The 19,335-nt window shown below is 40.2% G+C and overlaps 1 protein-coding gene across 2 annotated transcripts in view; it reads right to left on the bottom strand.

Moving 5' to 3' along the window:
• dna2 (DNA replication helicase/nuclease 2) overlaps nucleotides 1–19,335 on the bottom strand; it is a 117,993-nt gene that overhangs the window by 71,970 nt on the left and 26,688 nt on the right. For both annotated transcript variants that reach the window (XM_088334853.1, XM_088334854.1), the window contains 3 exons: nucleotides 19,020–19,257; nucleotides 16,037–16,151; nucleotides 11,122–11,278 (listed from right to left, as the gene is read on the bottom strand). In XM_088334853.1, the coding sequence (XP_088190979.1) occupies nucleotides 11,122–11,278; nucleotides 16,037–16,151; nucleotides 19,020–19,257 (510 nt within the window). The remainder of the gene's footprint in view (nucleotides 1–11,121; nucleotides 11,279–16,036; nucleotides 16,152–19,019; nucleotides 19,258–19,335) is intronic.

Below are 19,335 nucleotides of genomic sequence, written 5' to 3'. Positions count from 1 at the left end.
AGCGGGTGCACTGTGGATTTTAATCGCGTCTGGGAACTGACTGAGGCGGCATTCGAAGGGAAAGTGAACAGCTAGGCTAACACTGCCGAACGTAGTTCGTGACCAACGCCAGTTCTATTACCAATAAAACGGACGACTTGGAACTACTACTTGTGGCAAACCGCTACATTTGTAAGTCTTGTATTTTAATCATCACAAAGACCTTGAAGAAGTCGTGGTTACCAGACACTAGCAAGTAGCTTGCCAGCTGCTACCTTAATAGCTTTCTTAGACTGAAAGAAGTATCCCCCGATTTTGTTGTTCTTTTGTTAAACGACAATAAAGACTATTTGTCCAACTGCAATTCTGTTTAAATTTGTAGATCTATAGTTATTGTTACAGTCGTATACTCTGAGTCCAAAAGGTCATCAACTTTTGCATGTCCAAAAATAAAAGAGAAATTGCACTTTATTTGTAAAATCGAAAATCGCATCAAAATTGCAATACTGATCTGAAAAATAGGTATTGTTTTTTTTCCTAAATCGGGCAGCATAAGAACTCATTTCTATTTGTATGAACATTTAAGTGCATAACCATTATTTATAGGAAATCTACTTTCTTTTTAACTGATTAATGCAAAGGGGTATTGGTTACACAATCGTTTCTCAAAGCACAACTTTTCTAATGTACCATATTGTTACTATGGTATTATGTTATTGCTTCGTTTTACATGTGGGACTAAAACAGTCAACCCCAAAACCATATTCCTTGAAAAAGGGAACTTGAAGATTCAATATAAACCTCATGTTTAGTACTGTCTACAGCAGGAATCACCAACCTTTTTAAGATATACCAACTTTTTTGTTACTGAATAGTGCTAAATTAAATATGCACTTCTAAAATAAAGGTTATTTTGATGTTGATATGAAATTACTGGAGTGGGACTACAATAGCCTCAGTAAACAACAAAAATCATCATACCCTTGTTAATAGGTTAATACTAAATAGATGCATTAAGAATTGGTTACGCATTCAAAGTAGAGGTGAGATCTTAAACCCGAACCCTAACCCGAAATGAGGGCCACTGAACTAAAGCAACCTATCGTCAACGCGCATTGTGTCAGAATGCAGGGCTGAAATGTCAATCACTCTTCTCTTTCGCAGAGATTTTTTATTTTAAATCCACCGCTTCCCTCGCGCCGTTTTTGTTTTAAATCCTCTGCCACTCTGTAGCTGCTTTTTAATCCAACAAATTTCTATGCAGAGTTGCTGGCAGCCTTTATTTATTTACCCCTCCTGCAATCGTGTCGGACAGTCATCATCGTTCACTCTGGAAATGGTGGAAAAAAGTGGTGAGTAATGATTGAGTGCCACAGTATAGCAACCAGTTCAGTTTTTGTCAGTTGGTGGGTGTGATTGAGAGGTCAGTCGAGGGTAGGGTAGGCAAGACTGGGTCAGTGTCGTCCCTGAAGTATTGAAATCTCAGCCAAAGGGGAATTATCAGCTGCTGATAAGTTGTTTACCACCGTGTGTCATCCATGCTGGTGTGTTGGGAAACACACAGAACTGTTTACAGAGTGTGACTTTGTCCATGCAGAAACAGATGTAGTCCAGGAAATCAGAGGTGGTACGATTGTTGATTTCCTGTTCCTTGACAGCAGTGGTTGGCAACCTATGACACGCGTGCCACGACTGGCACGCGAGGGGTGAAGCAGTGGCACATGAGCTAGGTGAAATAATGATTATTTTTGCGCATTTATACCTTTTCAGTTGCACACTGTGTTGTTTAGAGGCTTTACAGTAGCGCCCCTTCTCCTCTGCTCTGTATGTGTATCTGTGCTGCGCCAAGGAGGAGAGATCCGTGTTTTCAGGCGCGCGATAAATTAATGAATTATGACAGCTCCTCCAGCAAAAAAAATTGTCTCTTTTCAGCCAGCGTGGACAGATGACTCGGGCTTTGCGTAAAAAAATGACCATGCTGTTTGTGCATTATGCCTCGGGAAAGTTTTTCCTCGCACATCAAGTGTTAAACGTCCTTACGAGACAAAACATGAACATCAATTCACGGACGAGTCTGACAAGGCGTAGACATTAAAGAGCGCTGTGTCCATGCACGGCAAACAAACACAGACCCTGAAAACCTTTGTCACTGGTAAAAACATCACCACTGAAGCAAGCTATCACATTGCTCACTGCATAGCAAAGCACAGAAAACCATTTACCGATGGCGAATATATTAAAGAAGTGTTCTTGTCCAGCTCAGAGGTTTTGTTTGATGGCTTTCCTCAAAAAGATATAATCAAAAAGAGAATAAAAGACATCCCCATGTCAGCCAGAAGTGTTGAACAGTGAGTAATTGATGAATGGTATAGTAGCTGTCCTTAGCACTTGTTTTTTGGTTGTACAGTTCATTGTTGATGAAGAATGGTTGATTATGGTTGATTCTTGTGGTAAAAAGTTCAAGTCATGGACGTCTACAGGCCTTTCCACATGTTGCACACATTCATTTTTTAGTTAATTGATGAACAAGAATATTGGAAGATAAATTGGTGAGTTATATGATTTTAAAGTATATCCATGTTGTATATTTGGACTGCTGTAAAATTACAGCTCTGTTGGACATAAAAAGAAAATGTGTTGCGCGAGTCATTAATCTTGGTGTGGCACACTGATTTACAAGGAAATCTGAAAGTGGCACTCCATGCCAAAAAGGTTGCTGACCCCTGCTTTACAGCATCCCAGTCTGTGTGGTAAAAGCAGCCCTGCAGAATAGGAACAGTGTCCTTTTGCCATATTTTGAAATGAAATGATCTGCATTTATATAGCGCTTTTCAAGTCAATGACTTCCCAATGCGCTTTACATTGTGTTTCACATTTCCCAATAGCGGCCGTGATCTGTGCAGCCATGTAAGGCGCTAACCTGCTTATTGGGGGTAATTGGGGGTTCAATTTCTTACCCAAGGACACTTCGACATGTATCACGGACAAGCCGGGATTCGAACTGGGATCCCTTAATCCTAAAACGATCGCTCTACCTCCTGAGCTACTGCCAAACCCCTATTTTCACGGTCCTCGTTGTAATCCCAACGCTCTTGATTTTTGGTGTATACCTTGGGTGAAGCAAAAGAGAAACGTGGTCTGACAGATCCAGGTGGGGGTAGGCATGGGCTCTGTATGCATCTTAGTATAGACCTGGTCTAAATTCTAACTCCTCTGGTAGCAAACTTCACATTTCGGTGGAATTTGTGAAGCACTACATCATTTGAAAATAAGTAGCCTGGGGTGCACACAAGCACCTTTTCTCCTTCAGCAAAAAGGAGTTATTTTATCGCTGATTGGGAAAATGCCAATGACGATGTTGCTCCTGTTTCCAGATGAGTTTAATCTTTACACTAGTCAAAGGCATGCCATGGATGATGACCAAGATTTGCTTGGCTGGTTGAGATTAATTACTCGTGATTAATATAATGAAACACATCAACTTTGGCTGTGAGCAAATGGATATATTGGTGTTGCTTGTCCGTTAGCGCATGTGATGGTGGACGCATCAGGTTAGCACTGCTCGTTCTATGCGTTTAAACTGTCATTGGCGTCGGTTTTAAGAGTATTGTTAATTATTAATTTTACAATTCTAACCATTTTAACATAGTTAGAAGTAAAGCAGCCGAGTCCTGCCATGGCCGGGCATTATACCGGCGGGCGGAGACGTAACTGCGTAAGATTCTTGCTCAAAGATGTTGTGGCAATTTCGGAGGGAATGTCAAGGCTGGATTTTATTAACAAGTTTGTTGAAAAGATTCTGAAGTTTAAAAAGGAGGAGGTACATGCTGTCATAAAAATGCCTTCTGGCAAGGGCTTTGATGTGAGTTTTGAAACGGCGGCTCTTTATCAAGAGTTTTGGAATCGCTTTGAGGGAGTGAGGTCCCAGTTTTCTGGATTTACAGTGGAGAAGCTGACTGATAATACTAACAAGATTGTCATTGTTAGAATGTTTAGTGAAATAATCAGTGCTGATGACGTCTGTTATTGGTTGAGTAGATACTGCTCAGTAAAAGGCCAGGCTATGAAGGTGAAGGGTGAGAAAGGCTATTGGACTGGTGCCTGGAGGGTACCCGTCCAACTACGGCAAGATCCTCAGGGCTTTCAGGGACTGAAACAACTCCCGTCGACTATATTCCTGGGGGAAAACCGTGGCTTTATCCACTATCAAGGGCAACCGAAACTCTGTCGCAAATGTGGTGAGCATGGGCATCTGGCTGAGGTATGTGATCGAATTTTTTGTGGAAAGTGCAGAACAATTGGACATTCCTTTGAGGAATGTATCAATAGCAGAAAATGCAATCTCTGTGGAGAAACGAATCACCTCTATAGAAACTGCCCGAATTCGTTTGCTAACAAATTGAAAGCTAGGAAGGCAGTTAACAAAGACAACAAAGACAATGAAATGATGTCAGACAACATAGAAAATGAAATGAATAAATGTAACAAAGACAATGAAATGAATAAAGATAACAAAGACAATGAAATTAATAAAGTTATGGAAATACAAAATGAAAATGAACAAGAAATGAATGAAGTTATAGAAATACCCAATGAAGATGAACAGGAAATGAATAAAGTTATGGAAATACCCAATGAATTTGATCAAGAAATGCACAAAGAAATTGGACAAGACAAACAAATTGAAAAAACAGATGTCCCTACCAAAACCCCTGGAGGAGAGACCAGAGAATCAAATTTGAATCAGGAAGAACGTGGAAATTCTAATTCGATTTCTCATAAAATACCTGAATTTGGACATGACAAACAAATAGAAAAGGCAACTGCCACTCCAAAAACACATATTAATCAGGAAGGGCCTGGAAGAGAGTCCAAATTAGCAAATTTGTTTGCTACGCCATTGCCGGGATTTGGAGAAGACAAACAAATCGAAAAGGCGAACGACTCTCCAAAAACCCATACGGGCACTGGAAAGAGGGGTAAAAGTAAGACAAAATTGGGAGTGGTAAAAAAACCGGAAACAAAGAGAAGAGATTTAGAAGAAAGCCGATTGCCGATGAATAAGCCCACAAGGGAACTGTATGAAGTTGAGACGGAGGAAGTCGGGGAGGGAAAAAATCTGACCCTTTGTGGGCAGGGAAGTAAGAGACCCCTTGATAGGTCCTCTGGCTCACCCCCTAACCCAGAAAAAGGGGGAAGACCTGGAACCACAGACAGAGAGTCAGAGGGTTCCAGAGTTTTCCCCGGTGAGTCTCAAAATGAGGTACTACTCTTAAGTGATGTGTCTGACACAGGTGACACTCTCGATGATCTCGATCACCAAAGAATGGACTCAGATCCCCCGGTTTTGTCTAACTAGTTTAAATACTTTAACAACAATTATGAACATTACATTCTCTACTATCAATGTGAGAAGTGTGAGATCAAAGGTTAAGGCTCACAGTGTTTTATCGTTCTTAAAAACTATCAGAACAGATGTGTTTTTACTACAGGAATGCTGCATCCCCTTTCTAAAAAATTATAAACAGTGGGAAGAGATTTGGCCATATCCGTCATTATGGAGTGGCTCGAATGAAAACCGTAACGATGGGGTAGCCATTTTAATAAACAACCCTCAACTCATCATAAAGGGGAGTACTGTGATGAGAGACGGACGCGCAATCTTAGCAAGACTTTCTTATATAGGGAATGATTTTAACCTCATTAACATATACGGCCATGCCGACAGACAACTCAGGTTCGAACTTTTAGAGGACATCCAGTCGCATATGCTAGGCCATCAACCACTAATCGTGGGAGGAGATTTTAATTGCATCCTAAGTAGGAAGGATAGAAAGAGGACCGATGAGGAGTTTAAAGTAGATAAAACATCAACTTTATTACAAGACATGTGCCGGACATTTAAACTGGTGGACTGTTTCAAATCCATACATCCAGGAGAGGAGGGCTTCACCTGGTTCAATAGTGACAATGCCAGAGCCTCTCGAATAGACTACATATTTACAAGGGGTTTAGCACAGAGTGATGCAAGATTAATTCCAGTTTTTTTTCCAGATCACTTGCTACTGTCCTGCTCTCTCTCATTTCCTTCAGGTATGACTGTTGGGAAGGGTTTGTGGAAGTTAAACTGCTCCCTGCTGGAGGATGAGGCTCTAGCCGCACAATACAGGGAGCTGTACAAAGACTGGCAGACCCTTCAAGACTCGTATGATTCACGAGCACAATGGTGGGAAATGACAAAGAAACGAACACAGACCTTTTTTAAAAATGCAGGGAAAAAAAAAGAAACTTAAAGAGATGAAACGCATGTTGGGACTACAAAGAAGACTCCAACGCTATTTCATCCTAACAGAAAAGGGGATGGACTTTAATGATGAAATCAAAGAGACCAAACAAGAACTAAACGCTTTGGCGGAAATAAAGAGCAAAGGCATCAGAATAAGAAGCAGAGAAAGAGAAATAGAAGAAGGGGAAAAATGTACACGCTATTTTTTTTTTTAAATTATGGGCAAAAATGAGGGGCTTTTCAAACTTCAAAACGAAAACGGGCAAATAACAAAGGAAAGTAGTGAAATAACCAGATTGCTCGAAGACTACTACAAAAAATTATTTGAAAAGAAAGAAACACATGAGAATGAAATGGGGCATGTATTAGATCATATTTCAAGATCAGTGCGTCAAGACCCCTTTTTAACATCGCACTTTACCCAAGACCAACTGAATGACTGCATAAAGACTATGAAAAAAGGCAAATTACCCTTTGCTATTCGCATTTTCAACGAAAAATGATTAGTTGTTTACTCAAATATTCTTTCTTTTTATACTATTCTGTATAATTATCTTGTATTATACTCTCAGTGTTTTCATTTTTTTTTTTATTTACCTGTCTTAAACGCATCATTTATGCTGGGTACGCAACCTTTTTTTTTTTTCCTTTAAATTTTCATTATCATTTAGTTTACTCTTTAACAAAGATTTAACGCATTTTTGAATTTGCTGTACGAGTTTTTATTTTCCTGCATGCCGATCTTAGCTAATGAGATCTCGTCGCTTCGAGATTACGTCATTGTTGTTGGTAATTCTTGTCGAGCGAAGGTCAGTCTTTTTATTAGACAAACGGCTTTTTCCTTGTTCAATTCATCAAAGAGAGCTTACTTTTACGGCTCATTTGCTTTGATGATTGACATCACGAATTATGTTGTACTAAGATGTTAAAGAAAGAAGTACAGAAAGTAGAAAAGTGGAAAAAGACAAGCCTGTTATTCGCAATTACCGTCAACAAATGCAGAAAATAAATTAATAATTCGATGATCAAAACTGAATGAATACGCAGATATCTACTATATTTGTTTGTTTGTTTGTACATGATTCAAATTGAATCTTTTCTTCCGGCGCCGTCACGAATGGCAGCCACTCCAGCAGCTCCCGTGTTATTTTCGATTGTTCTCGATTGTTCTCAGCTCAGGGATGCTGCTGGAAATGTGAATTTCCCTTCGGGGATGAACAAAGTATCTATCTATCTATCTATCTATCTATCTAAATCACCCGGGGAGGACGGACTCAACCTCGAATTTTACCAGACTTTTTGGGATATTTTAGCACCAGATCTGTTTACTGTTTTTAACGAATTTTCCAGTCGAGACCATATGCCAGACAGTTTCAGAATAGGGATAGTTACTCTATTGCACAAAAAAGGAGACAAAATTGACTTAAAAAACTGGCGACCCATAACGCTTTTAAACGTGGACTGTAAAATTTTCAGCAAGCTTCTAGCAACACGAATGTCTGTAGTCTTGGGAGACTTGGTTGATCCAGACCAAACCTGTGCCATCGTGGGAAGGAAGATCAGTGACAGTCTCATGCTGATCCGTGACACCATTTGTTATGCGAGAGACAGAAACATGCGACTAGCGGTCCTAAACCTAGACTTTGAAAAAGCCTTTGATCGAGTCTCGCACCAATACCTCTTCAGGGTATTGCAAAAATGTGGTTTTCCCCAAAAATACATCAAGTGGGTAGGACTGCTATACCGAGACATCTACAGCAAATTCATGATTAACAGGAATTTATCGGAAGCAATCGAGATCAACTGCGGTGTACGTCAAGGTTGCCCTATGTCTCCCCTTCTCTATGTTCTTTGCATTGAACCTTTGGCACAAATGTTAAGAAAAGATAGATTTGTCGAAGGGATCAATATCCCAGGAAGTGGGGGACAAATTACCAAGTGTGTTTTGTACATGGATGATTTTAATATTTTATGTACTGACCGCGCATCTGTTGGAAGAGCCCTTGACTTGACTGACCTGTTTGGGAGGGCGTCTGGGTCAAGGCTAAATAGAGAAAAATCACAAGTGAAGTTTTATGGAATGTGGAAAGAGACAGAAAAGGCAGGACTCCCGCTGACGGTGTTAAAGACAGACCAGAAAATCCTAGGGATAAAATTCAATGCGGATGGAGGAGGCGAGACCAACTGGGATGACGTGACAAGGAAAGTTAAGCAAAGACTTGTTTTTTGGTCACTAAGAAAACTGACAATAGAGGGGAAGGTCCTAATCATCAAAGCGATCATCCTCCCAATGCTTTTGTCAATCAGTTTAGTTTTTATGCCCAAAAGAAACGTGCTGTTAAAACTGGACCGAGCCATCTTTCGCTTTGTCTGGGGCTCAAAGTGGGAAAGGATATCATCAAAACAGCCCAGAGAATCGTCGGCTGCTCTCTGCCCAGTCTGGAGGACATTGCCTGCTTTCGCTACCTCAGCAGAGCAGAAAACATCATCAAGGACTTTTCTCACCCCGGCCACCATCTCTTCGACCTGCTGCCTTCCGGCAAGCGCTACAGGTCACACAAAGCAAAAACGAACAGACTCAGAGACAGTTTCTTCTCCACAGCCATTACCACCCTAAACAGACACCGCACAAAAAACTGAAAACTGTTGCAAAAAAACTACCTCACACGTATGTAAAATGTTACTCACGTACATGCTGTCTGCACTATGTTTGTTCACTGCTCAAACAGACACCGCACAAAAAAAAAAACCTGAAAACTCGTGACAACACTACCTCATACGAATATAATGTTACTCATGTCTTGTTCTTGCACATGTCGACTGCACTACGTTTATTGCTCAAATTGCACAATGTCTGACCATTTCCTGTTTCATGCTGACTATTTTTGCACTATGATGACTTTGCACCAAATGCAATATTGCACAACCGTTACGATACCAACGTTATCACGACAACCCTGTATGTAACATCCCACATGCCGACATTTCTTGTGTAAATACCATGTAAATTATAACTATAGCCTTATCCCCCTTGTCTTATAACATTATCTTCTCTGTTCCTTTATCTTCTTGCTCATACCTCACTATGAATGTGTAAAACTGGAGTGTCATGCCCAATTTCGTTGTCACAATATGTTAGCCCATTTGTAACAATGACAATAAAGGTATATTCTATTCTATTCTATTCTATAAAAAGAGGTACAATGAAAAAGAAAAAGCAAAAAGGGGGGAAAGGAGTGCCTGACCTCCAGCTTTTCCTGGGAAGCAAATATGTCTCTCTCCACTTCCAAAACGCTGTGGGCCCACCCAACAACCCGAAAAGTCAAGCAATGACCCGGTTTTGGATGGGCTCATATTTGCGAAAGCTAAAGCTTGTACCAAACAATCGTTTGATTCCAGTTTCATTTAACTTGCCACCAACACATCTCTTTATTCGGGATTTTTTGAAGAAGTTTGATTTGGAAACACAAGAATGTCACACTTTGCAAAACCACAGGGCCCTTATTGCTATTGTGCAAGAGCGAGCAACAGTAAGCCCTGTGCGGGGGCTTGCGTTTGGCGAACCTACAGCAGCCATAAAGAAGACTCGTCTGCACCCACCCGGAGGGGGGAACCGGAGCTACACTGTGGGAGTCCCGCAGCAACGGCCTGGGTTGGGGAACCCAGAAGGGAGAGGACCCACACAGAAGGGAGAGGACCCACACAGAGGACTGGAAGAATGCTGCTTGGGAGGGTGGGATGGCTTGAGCTATGCCCTTGCACAATAGTATTGCCTTTTACACGCTGGTTAACTACTGTTAAAAGAAAATAACTCTAAAATTGTTTAATTGATGTTGAAAATGTCAGGAAAAAATGTTAAAAAGTCATATCGTCACGTCATATAGTCAGATATAAAAAAATTGTGAATATGCTTGATGGCTATTGAGATTGTCATGTTTGTTTTGCTGCTGTTGGTGTCGGTGGATTTGTTCAGACCGAGGACAATCGACTTTGGCCTGGACGGATCTATTGACACTAACAAAGATGTTATATAATGAAATTGTGAATATGCTTGATTGCTAATAAGATTTTCGAGAAGGGTTGTTCAAACCTCACTTTGTGTTTGCTGTTAAAAACGTCATATTGGAATATAATATTGTGAATGTGCTAAATTGCTGTTGAGATTGTCATGATTGTTTTCTGTTATTAGTGTCAATAAATTTGTTCAAACCAAAAAGTTTCAGTTGCGAAACATACAGCCTGGTCTGGGTTAAACTTATGATTGTGTCACAAGTATTAGTGCTATACAAAAAAACATGACATTACATGACCAGAAAATTCTGAGAGGAACGTTATTGTCATATATATATACATATACATATATATATACACATATTATACATGGGTGCGGCTTGTGTAAGAACAAAAGTAGCAAATCACCTAGAAAGTGGTGGATGCGGCTTATAATCAGGTGCGCTCTATGGTCCGGAATTTATGGTAATTAGTAAATTTATTTTAATCGGTTCCCAGCCCTATATATTATGTAGATTTATATATATAAGCTTGTAATAAAAAACAGTAGTTATTTATTTTATTTTTTTTTACGAATTGCGTTTTTTTTTATGACTCAGAGGCAATACACAATGCACCTTTAAAAAGACACGAATGCGGTTAATCATTCGTTTGTACTAGTTAGAGAGCAGATTCGAAAAAAAAACACTTTATATAAATCTTTCGCAATGTTACATTTTCAAATTTCCTCTAAAATAACGACCCAATACTGGTGAGCCATTTTCAGGACCGGTACATGGGTTTTATTGGGGGGGGCCGTCTGGTGCCCGTAGGCACCATCTTGGTAACCATTAGAAATAGCATACCTTTCATACAGGGCACAGTTTTTCCTTTGGGGACAATATTGGCAGGTCTTTTTTTCCGTCACCATGTCAGGAAGTCGAGCCAGGTGACTTCCCCCCACGCCCTTCTGCACGGCGTTGTGGACATAATGGACCATGGTGTTCCTCAGCTTCAGCAATTCTAGAGTGAACAGAGACATTTAAAGCAAGGTTTTAACTGGAAATGTTTTTTTTTCAGTCTTAACTAGACATCCTTTGCATTCTCGCAACATCACACATTTAAAATCTTTCATCCTGTTTTGAAATGTTGATTACATTTTAAAAGGCGCAAAAAACATCAAAACATATCTGGCCTGATATGAAAAAGTAATTACTCCCTGAACGTAATAGCGAGTCAGGCCACCTTTGCCAGTAATGACAGAGATCAAATGTTTACGATACTTGGCGATACTTCTTTCACAACACTGTGGAGGAATTTTGGACCCACTCTTTGCAAAATAATTCTAAATATGCCATATTGGGGGGTTGCCGAGCATGAACTGTCCTTTTAAGGTCACACCACAGCATCTAAACCCGGACTTTGACTTGGCCATTGCAGCACCTTCATTTTGTTTTTGTTTTTTGAGCCATTCAGAAGTGGACTTGCTTGTGTGTTTCGGATAGTTGTCCTGCTCCATGATCCAAGAGCACTTCAGTTTGAGGGCACAAACTAATGGCGAGACGTTCCTCTCAGAATTTTCTGGTCATGTAATGTCATGTTTTTTTGTATAGCTCTTAATAACAAGAATACTCTAAAAGAGCTGTACAGACGTTGACTACTATTACACCATCCCCTGATCATGAGGGCAAGGGAAAAACATCAGCATGAGGAGAATGACCATTCAGTACAGACATCATCAACATAAAATATAGGTAGTAACAGAATGCCTAGTTGACAGTTTCCTGATGTCAACACTAGGCTCGATTCCCGTTTCCTCCGTGTTCTATGTCAAAGTTTCCTTGGGCTGGACACTGAATCCCTAATGCCCCCGATAGCAGGTAGTTACCTAGCATGGCTGAAGCCGCTATCGTTTAGTTGGTATGTAAAAAGCAAAAAGTTTGAAGCACATTGTAAAGCGCTTTAGGAGGTTTTCATTGACTTGAAAAGCAGTAGATACTGTAAATGCAAACTATTTAGAATTTAGCATTTAGAACATCATTCATAAGTTATTGAATACAAGTGTGCTTGAAGCCTGGATCAGGATAAGTGAGGATGAACATTAGACCTTCTGTGCCTAATTGAAAAAAAATTGGTCACGAGAAATCAATTTTTCGTTTACCACAGCAAGTTGTCCTGGTCCTGAGGCAGCAAAGCAGCCCCAGACCATCACAATGCCACCGTACCTACCTAGTGTTTACCTAGTACCTAGTGCTTACCATGTTTGTGTACTGTAATGCTAAATGTAATTCACCCTGGTCATCCTGAAAGGGAGATAACCACTTGGGAGGTCCCTTCTCAAGGTTTCTCTGTTTCCTCACACTGAGGTATGGAGTTGGCATTTTTGGCCAGAGTATAAAGCGTTTCCAATATAATTTTGTAAGACCCCTTGGGTGGACCCAGTCTGGTAATGCTTTTGTCCCTCCAGATGAAACGGGAAACAAGAAAGCGGCCATGTCACCCGGGTCAGGGTGACAACACACTCTTCTGTTTAACAGCAGGGCCCGACAGCTTTCCCTGGTTTACCTTTTCCGCATCATGCAGGTGCCCTGCCCATCTCCTAGAACACGCCTAAACATCCCACTATCCTTTTACAACACCTCTACACTCATTCCTATCACCAACAAGAGATCTAGCTTCCAATATATTCAGACCTCTTTCCTGCAGTCCACTCATAACACCATCCATCTTGATTCACTCTGCAATACCTCGCACTGCATTCCACCAACTGCAGCCACATCACAACCCAAGTATCTAGAGCTTTCAACTTCCAGCACCTGTCCATGCCTAGCAGTTGGGTCTAAAATGGCGGCGCCCTGTTTGGCTGCGGCTGCATCGGCTCGCTACAGTTTAACTGTAAGGGTCAAGTGTATCAACATTAGGTTCTGTGTGCATGGTTGCAAAGAATGACAATAAAAGTAAATTCTATTATATTCCTTCATCACCACCTCATCCGTTCTTCCTCTTACTCTCTTAATCAAGACTCTTCCATACAGGTTACCCTGCATAGACAACAAACTGATACCTCTCGAATTGCTACATTCATACTTATCACCTTTACCCTTATACAATGGCACCACACATACACTACACACCAATCAACAGGTACCACACCACTTAAAAAGCATACATTCAACAAGCGTACTAACCAGTCAATCATAGCTGTGGCACCTTTCTTCAAAAATTCAGCAGTACAACAGTCCAACCCAGGCTCCTTCCCCCTTTCATTTTTTTCACTGGCTCTTGCACCTCCCATGTTTCCACAGGCTTTTCATTTAAATCACTCAGCACGGGCATTCTCTACATACCAGATCGCCTCGACTCTCACTTCTCTCCCATCCTCCAAATTCGACAACTCCTCAAAATTCTCTGCCCATCTCGTCCTGACTGCACTACCGCGAACCAGGAAACTACTGACCTTATCTTTCACGTTCTCTTCCTTTCCAGACTCGCTCTTTCTTACTTTTTTCACTTCTTTCCAGAACACCTTTCTCATTTCCTCAAAGTTCACTCTCATCTTTCGACACCATTCACCATCTGCTTTCTTTTTTTCTGCTTCCACTGCTGCTTTTATCAACCTTTTCTTCACTTTATACCTTTCATATGCATCACCACGTATCTTGCAGCCACTCCTCAAAGGCACGTATCTTCTCTGTCACAGCCTCCCACCTCATCATTCCACCATTCACTTCCTTTTCTAATACCTCGACCAACTTTTCTCGTTCCACACACTTTTTTGCACTCCTCAACACTGCCTCTTTAAACCACTTCCATTCCATTTCCACACACTCCACTTCTTTTACTAATCCGTTCATATTCTTCCCCTATCCTCTCTTTAAACTCTCTTTTCTTTTCTGCCTTTTCACCTCTTCCCTCACACTCTTCTTTTAACTGGCCCTCCACAATCCATCTATTTCCTAGTTTTCCTTCCAAATAAAAATGTTCAGACATACCACATAATGCATCAGTCCTCTATCCACCATCCACGCTGACAAAGGTTTACTTATTCACATCCCTCTTTTTAAACATTGTATTTGCAATCACCAACTCATTTTCCACACATAACTCAATCAATTTCTTCCCACTGTCATTTCTTCCTGGTATTCCATATCTACCAACCACATTTTCAACCGTTCCATCACCAACTCTAGCATTCAGAGTAGCATTCCTGTAATACGGTAGAAGTATAGTATTACCACTTTCCATCCTTCTTTGGCACTTGCCACACATTTGGACAAATCCTTCCAGAACTCCTCTCTCTCCTCAGCACTTCTTTCTGAACCAGGCCCATATGCAGTAATAAAAATCCATACTTCTACCCCCCACTTTAACCTCACCCACATCAATCTGGAAGATATCTCTTTCCCCTCCACCAGCTTTTCCTTTGCTTTCTCAATCACACCCACAGAAACTCCTTCTCTAGCATGTCCACCCGTAACTCCAGACTTTCTACCATACATACCTCCAAGCTGTAATTCACCCTTTCATTTTATCTTTGTTTCACTCAAAGCTAACACATCAACCTTCCTTTTAGTCATAATCCTTCCGATCTCCTCTTTCTTCCACTCAGTCGCTTTACTTCCACATCCTCTCACATTTAGTGACCCTATAACTAGGGTTTGCGAGACCTTTCGGTCTCCCGCCCCCTTTTCTTTACTGGTGATCCTCTCCTCTCCGTCTCTACTCCCTAAGAGACAGCGAGGAGAGGATCGCCAGGCCCCTCGCTCCCTCCACTTTAGTCACCTTTAACGACACGCAGCGAACCACGTTGGTAGAATTCTCACACCTCCCAGACGGACAGGGCCCCTCACCACAGGACATTTGAAAACGGCATTTTTTTTAATTACTTGGATTGTCTCTGTGTGACATTAAAATCGGTTTAATGATCTAATACCTTTATGAGGGAAAAATATTAAAAACACACAAAAATCAAGAAGGGGGCAGATATTTTTTCACGGCACAGTATACATTTGCATTCAGCTGGTGTTGTTTTCATTATTAACATTTTGTTATGGATTAAAAAAAAACGATGAAATGAACACAAAAAAGTGTTTTTCCAATCATGAAAACACTGTCTTAATAAATTCTCAGAATATAGTTTTTAAGAATAAGCCTACAATATATTTACAAAGAAAATGTTTTTGGGGTAAAGGGTGGGGTTGTTTTGGCCTCACCCCATCTAACTACTAAGTAATAACAGTACTAACATAATATAGTTATGACATAGTAATAACATAGCAATGACATTAATAACCTGATGGATCATGGGATTTTCTAGGAAATTTGAAAATGATGTAGAGAAAGGGTTATATAATGATAACAAATAATTTCTAACAGGCAAAAAAAAAATCGTTAACATGACCCATTACTGTTTTTTCAGTTTTCGGTGAAAAAAATACTCAAATTTCCACTTGTCGTGGAAACCGCCCTCTGAAACAACCTCTCCAATTTTTTTATTTGCAGTCGCCATGTCTAAAATGGCGTTGGCAGAAATTCTCACAGAAATCCAAGGGCAAGGAAGCCAAAGAGCTACTGTCGACGTCAGGTGAAATGGTGATATATATGTTTTTTGTACAAACATATTTTATACCGCGGTCCACATTACTGGCGGGCCAAAGATTCTTAATTGTATGACAGAGGCTATGGGCCAGTACATGCCTGCACTACACCATACAGCGACACTCAGATAATACATAATGTCCCTTTATAAGAACTCTGAGTACAAAATGTAACGTCACGTACCTCTGCGGTCCATGTGGCTGGCAATGACCGGATGCAGGTTTCCAGTCTTCAGGTAGAGCAGAAAACCTCCTGCAGGATTGTACCTCTCCAACGTCATCAGAGTGTACAAGATCACCTTCACACACACACCAGACTCAATATGATCTTTTAGATCAAATATTGTGTTTAGAGCTTCACAACTCATCGACAAAATTGATTAAAATTGATCGTTAGAAGCATTGGAAACTAATTAAATCGCAGATTCATTGTATCACATTATTTATAAGCCACTAAGTACAGTAAATCAAAGCAAATAATAGTGCACAAAATTCCGTTGTGATGCTGGGAGTTGTAATACAACTTAAGGCTGGCAGAGGGCGCCAAGACCATTTCTATAAAAAAGATATCTAACTTTTGGGAGTATTTTTTTTATTGAACTTTGCATCATTACAAGGCAAGAAACTTTGTAGTTTTTTACTGTTTTATCATAAAACAAAGTTAACAATTTTCATGGGAATAGAAAGTGTTGCAGAAGTACAGAGAAAAAAAATCTGAAAATAAGTAAAGTCGAAAGAAAAATTATAATGATAATAAAGGGCATATTCTTAAGCATATTATATATGTCAAGTCAAGTCATGTTTGTCATTCTCATCTCATCTAGTCAGTTTGGCCGTATTCACCACTTGTTTAAGATTATCGAGTGGCAGATCACTAAATCGGGAAAAATTCCCTATACAGCCACCATGTCGCGCATCTATAGATTTCAGCCCTTTAATATGTGATGCATTAACACTCTTAGAAATTTCTTCCCGTATGCGTTGAATCTTCTTATTGAAGAAGACCATAGAGTCATGGGCTGAATGGGTAGAACTATCTGGGATAATATGTTGCCTCGTTAGCGATGCTACAGTGTCGAAAAGGATTTTGGGGTTATTCTTTTGTGCCGCAATCACCTTCGAAAAATAGGCTGATTTTGCAGAGGCAAGGGCTGCTTTATACTTTAACAAGTTGTCACACCAGATTTGACGGAAAACCTCAAGCTTGATAGCGCGCCATTTTCTTTCAGATTTCCTGCATTCTAGTTTAAGTGATCTAGTTTCATCAGTAAACAAAGGCGTGCGTCTTTTAGGTCGTGATTTAAGCCGTATGGGCACTACTGAATCCAGGACACTAGCCAGGGTAGCATTAAACTCTTTCATGAGTGAGTCAATAGAGGCTTTATATAAGGGGAAACAACGTAACTACTCCTGAAAGAAGATCAGAGCTCACAAACTATGCCAGTGGTTTTATTGCGTCCACTAAATCCTTCAGTTTTTTTAATACAACATTTAGCCAGCACCTCAAATGTAACTAAATAATGATCAGATATAATGGTAGTAAACTGTAACACCGGTTGAAACTCCTCGAGTCAGAACCAAGTCTAGCGTGTTTCCAACTTTATGAGTCAGCAAATCAACCAGTTGATTAAAACCAAATGTATCAATTAGAGACCGAAACACATCAGTAAGTGAACTGAGTGGGGAATTCATATGAATGTTAAAGTCCCCCATAATTAATATTTTGTCTGCTTAGGTTACTAGGTCCGACAACAGTTCAGAGAATTCATCTAAGAAACCTGAGTATGGTCCGGGTGCGCGGTAATTAGTTACTGCATAAATTGACATTAAAGAGGACCGCATAAGAAGAGCCTCGAACGCCTTATAATTATTAGAGGTACGGGGAGTATTTTTTCAGAAATTATTGCAACACCGCCACCCTTCTTCAAAGAGCGTGCTACATGACAGCTCACGTAGTCTTGAGGAGAATCCTCATTTAACAGTGTACACTCTCAATCAAGTTTCACACAGACCAATCAGGTTAAGTTAGTAATCACAAATAATATTATCAAGAAGTAGAGCTTTAAGAGCAAGCGATCTAATATTTAAAAGACCAAATTTTAGCTTTGCTGAATCTTTGAACTTAGCTTAAGTCTTTGTAGAGATTGTCACAAGATGTCACCGTTCGGGCGTGTTGAGTCTTAGGCGTCGGTTGACAGGCAAGATCGATGAAGAAATATTGGTGGAATATGGCACAATGCAATCATCTTCGTCTCCTTCACTGCCGTTTTGCCGATGTAGCTCTCTTAGCTTAGCACACTTGTCCGAGCGACAGCCCTGCTTTTGCTTACGATCCCTACGCCGTCTCCGCCGCTTTGTAAGTGGGTTGGCCATCCATGGAGAGCCCACATCTCTTTGTAACTCTTGCAGGATATCAAAGGTGGTATAAAAATTGCCCAAAAAGTCGAAATTTAGACGCAGACCCAATTGTATAAGTTCCTCCCGACTATGGGTATTATTGGCCATGTATGTGTCCAGAAAAGAAAGCAAAAAAGACAAGAGAACGGTAATATTTAGAAAATTAGCTGAAGATCTATGAGCCGCTGCGCCCGTGTGCGCCGCCATCATCTTCAAAATTATATATTTTTATATAATTTTCACCATATTCAAACATTAAACCGAAAAATATAATTTGTTGAAAGTTTGAAAAAAAGGTTTACATTTTTTATATTTTTTGTGGATAAGAAAAATTGCTACACATAAAATAAATGTTTAGCGCTTTTTTGTTTGTATAAGTTCAAATATAATGTAATCTTTGGATAAGGTGGTAGAAAAAGAGTATTTTGCTGTAGCATATATTTGTATATATTTGTTTATTGCCAAGGTAATTGACAAAACCTTGGATATTTTTTTATTGTTTCAGATTATAGAATATTCTGTTGTTATGTGCACTATTATGCTATCTGTTCGAAACTTCAATTTTGATCCCGAAATTTATCGACTGATTTAGCGATTATAAAAATAATCGCTGCTGTGTGATGTCACAAATACATAATAAACGCTTAAGTATTGTCACATCTCCTCTTTACACCTCTAAGGAATTGAAATTCATGTTTTTTGGTATGGTTTTTCTTCTGCATTTAGAGCTAGTAGAGAATCAATTCTAGATTGTAGTAGTTTCTACCAACCTGACTGCGATGTTCTATGGAGTTGGACTCTCTCCCAGTTTTAAGCTCCAATGGAATGGTCATCAAATCAGGGGATCTTGTGGCGGCATTTCTGGTCCTTTGGATTCGAACCCGAGCCGTCAAGTCCACTTTCCCTTTGAGACCGAATCGCGGTGCCCACACATTCTCTTCGATGTCAGCAAGTTCAGCGATCGTCACTATGGCCGACTCCTGCCTAGTCCCGCCATCGTTGCTCAGGCTGAATTTGCAACCGAAAAGCAGGAATCAGGCTTTTCAAAATACAATGGCCCCTTGTACATTGATTCATATGTATCTC

Source organism: Urocampus carinirostris, chromosome 4, assembly GCF_059441175.1.
Source record: "Urocampus carinirostris isolate Australia breed hairy pipefish chromosome 4, RoL_Ucar_1.0, whole genome shotgun sequence".
Classification (NCBI taxonomy): domain Eukaryota; kingdom Metazoa; phylum Chordata; class Actinopteri; order Syngnathiformes; family Syngnathidae; genus Urocampus; species Urocampus carinirostris.
The sequence above is the reverse complement of the archived record's forward strand: the minus strand, read 5'-3'. Positions and strand labels throughout refer to the sequence as shown.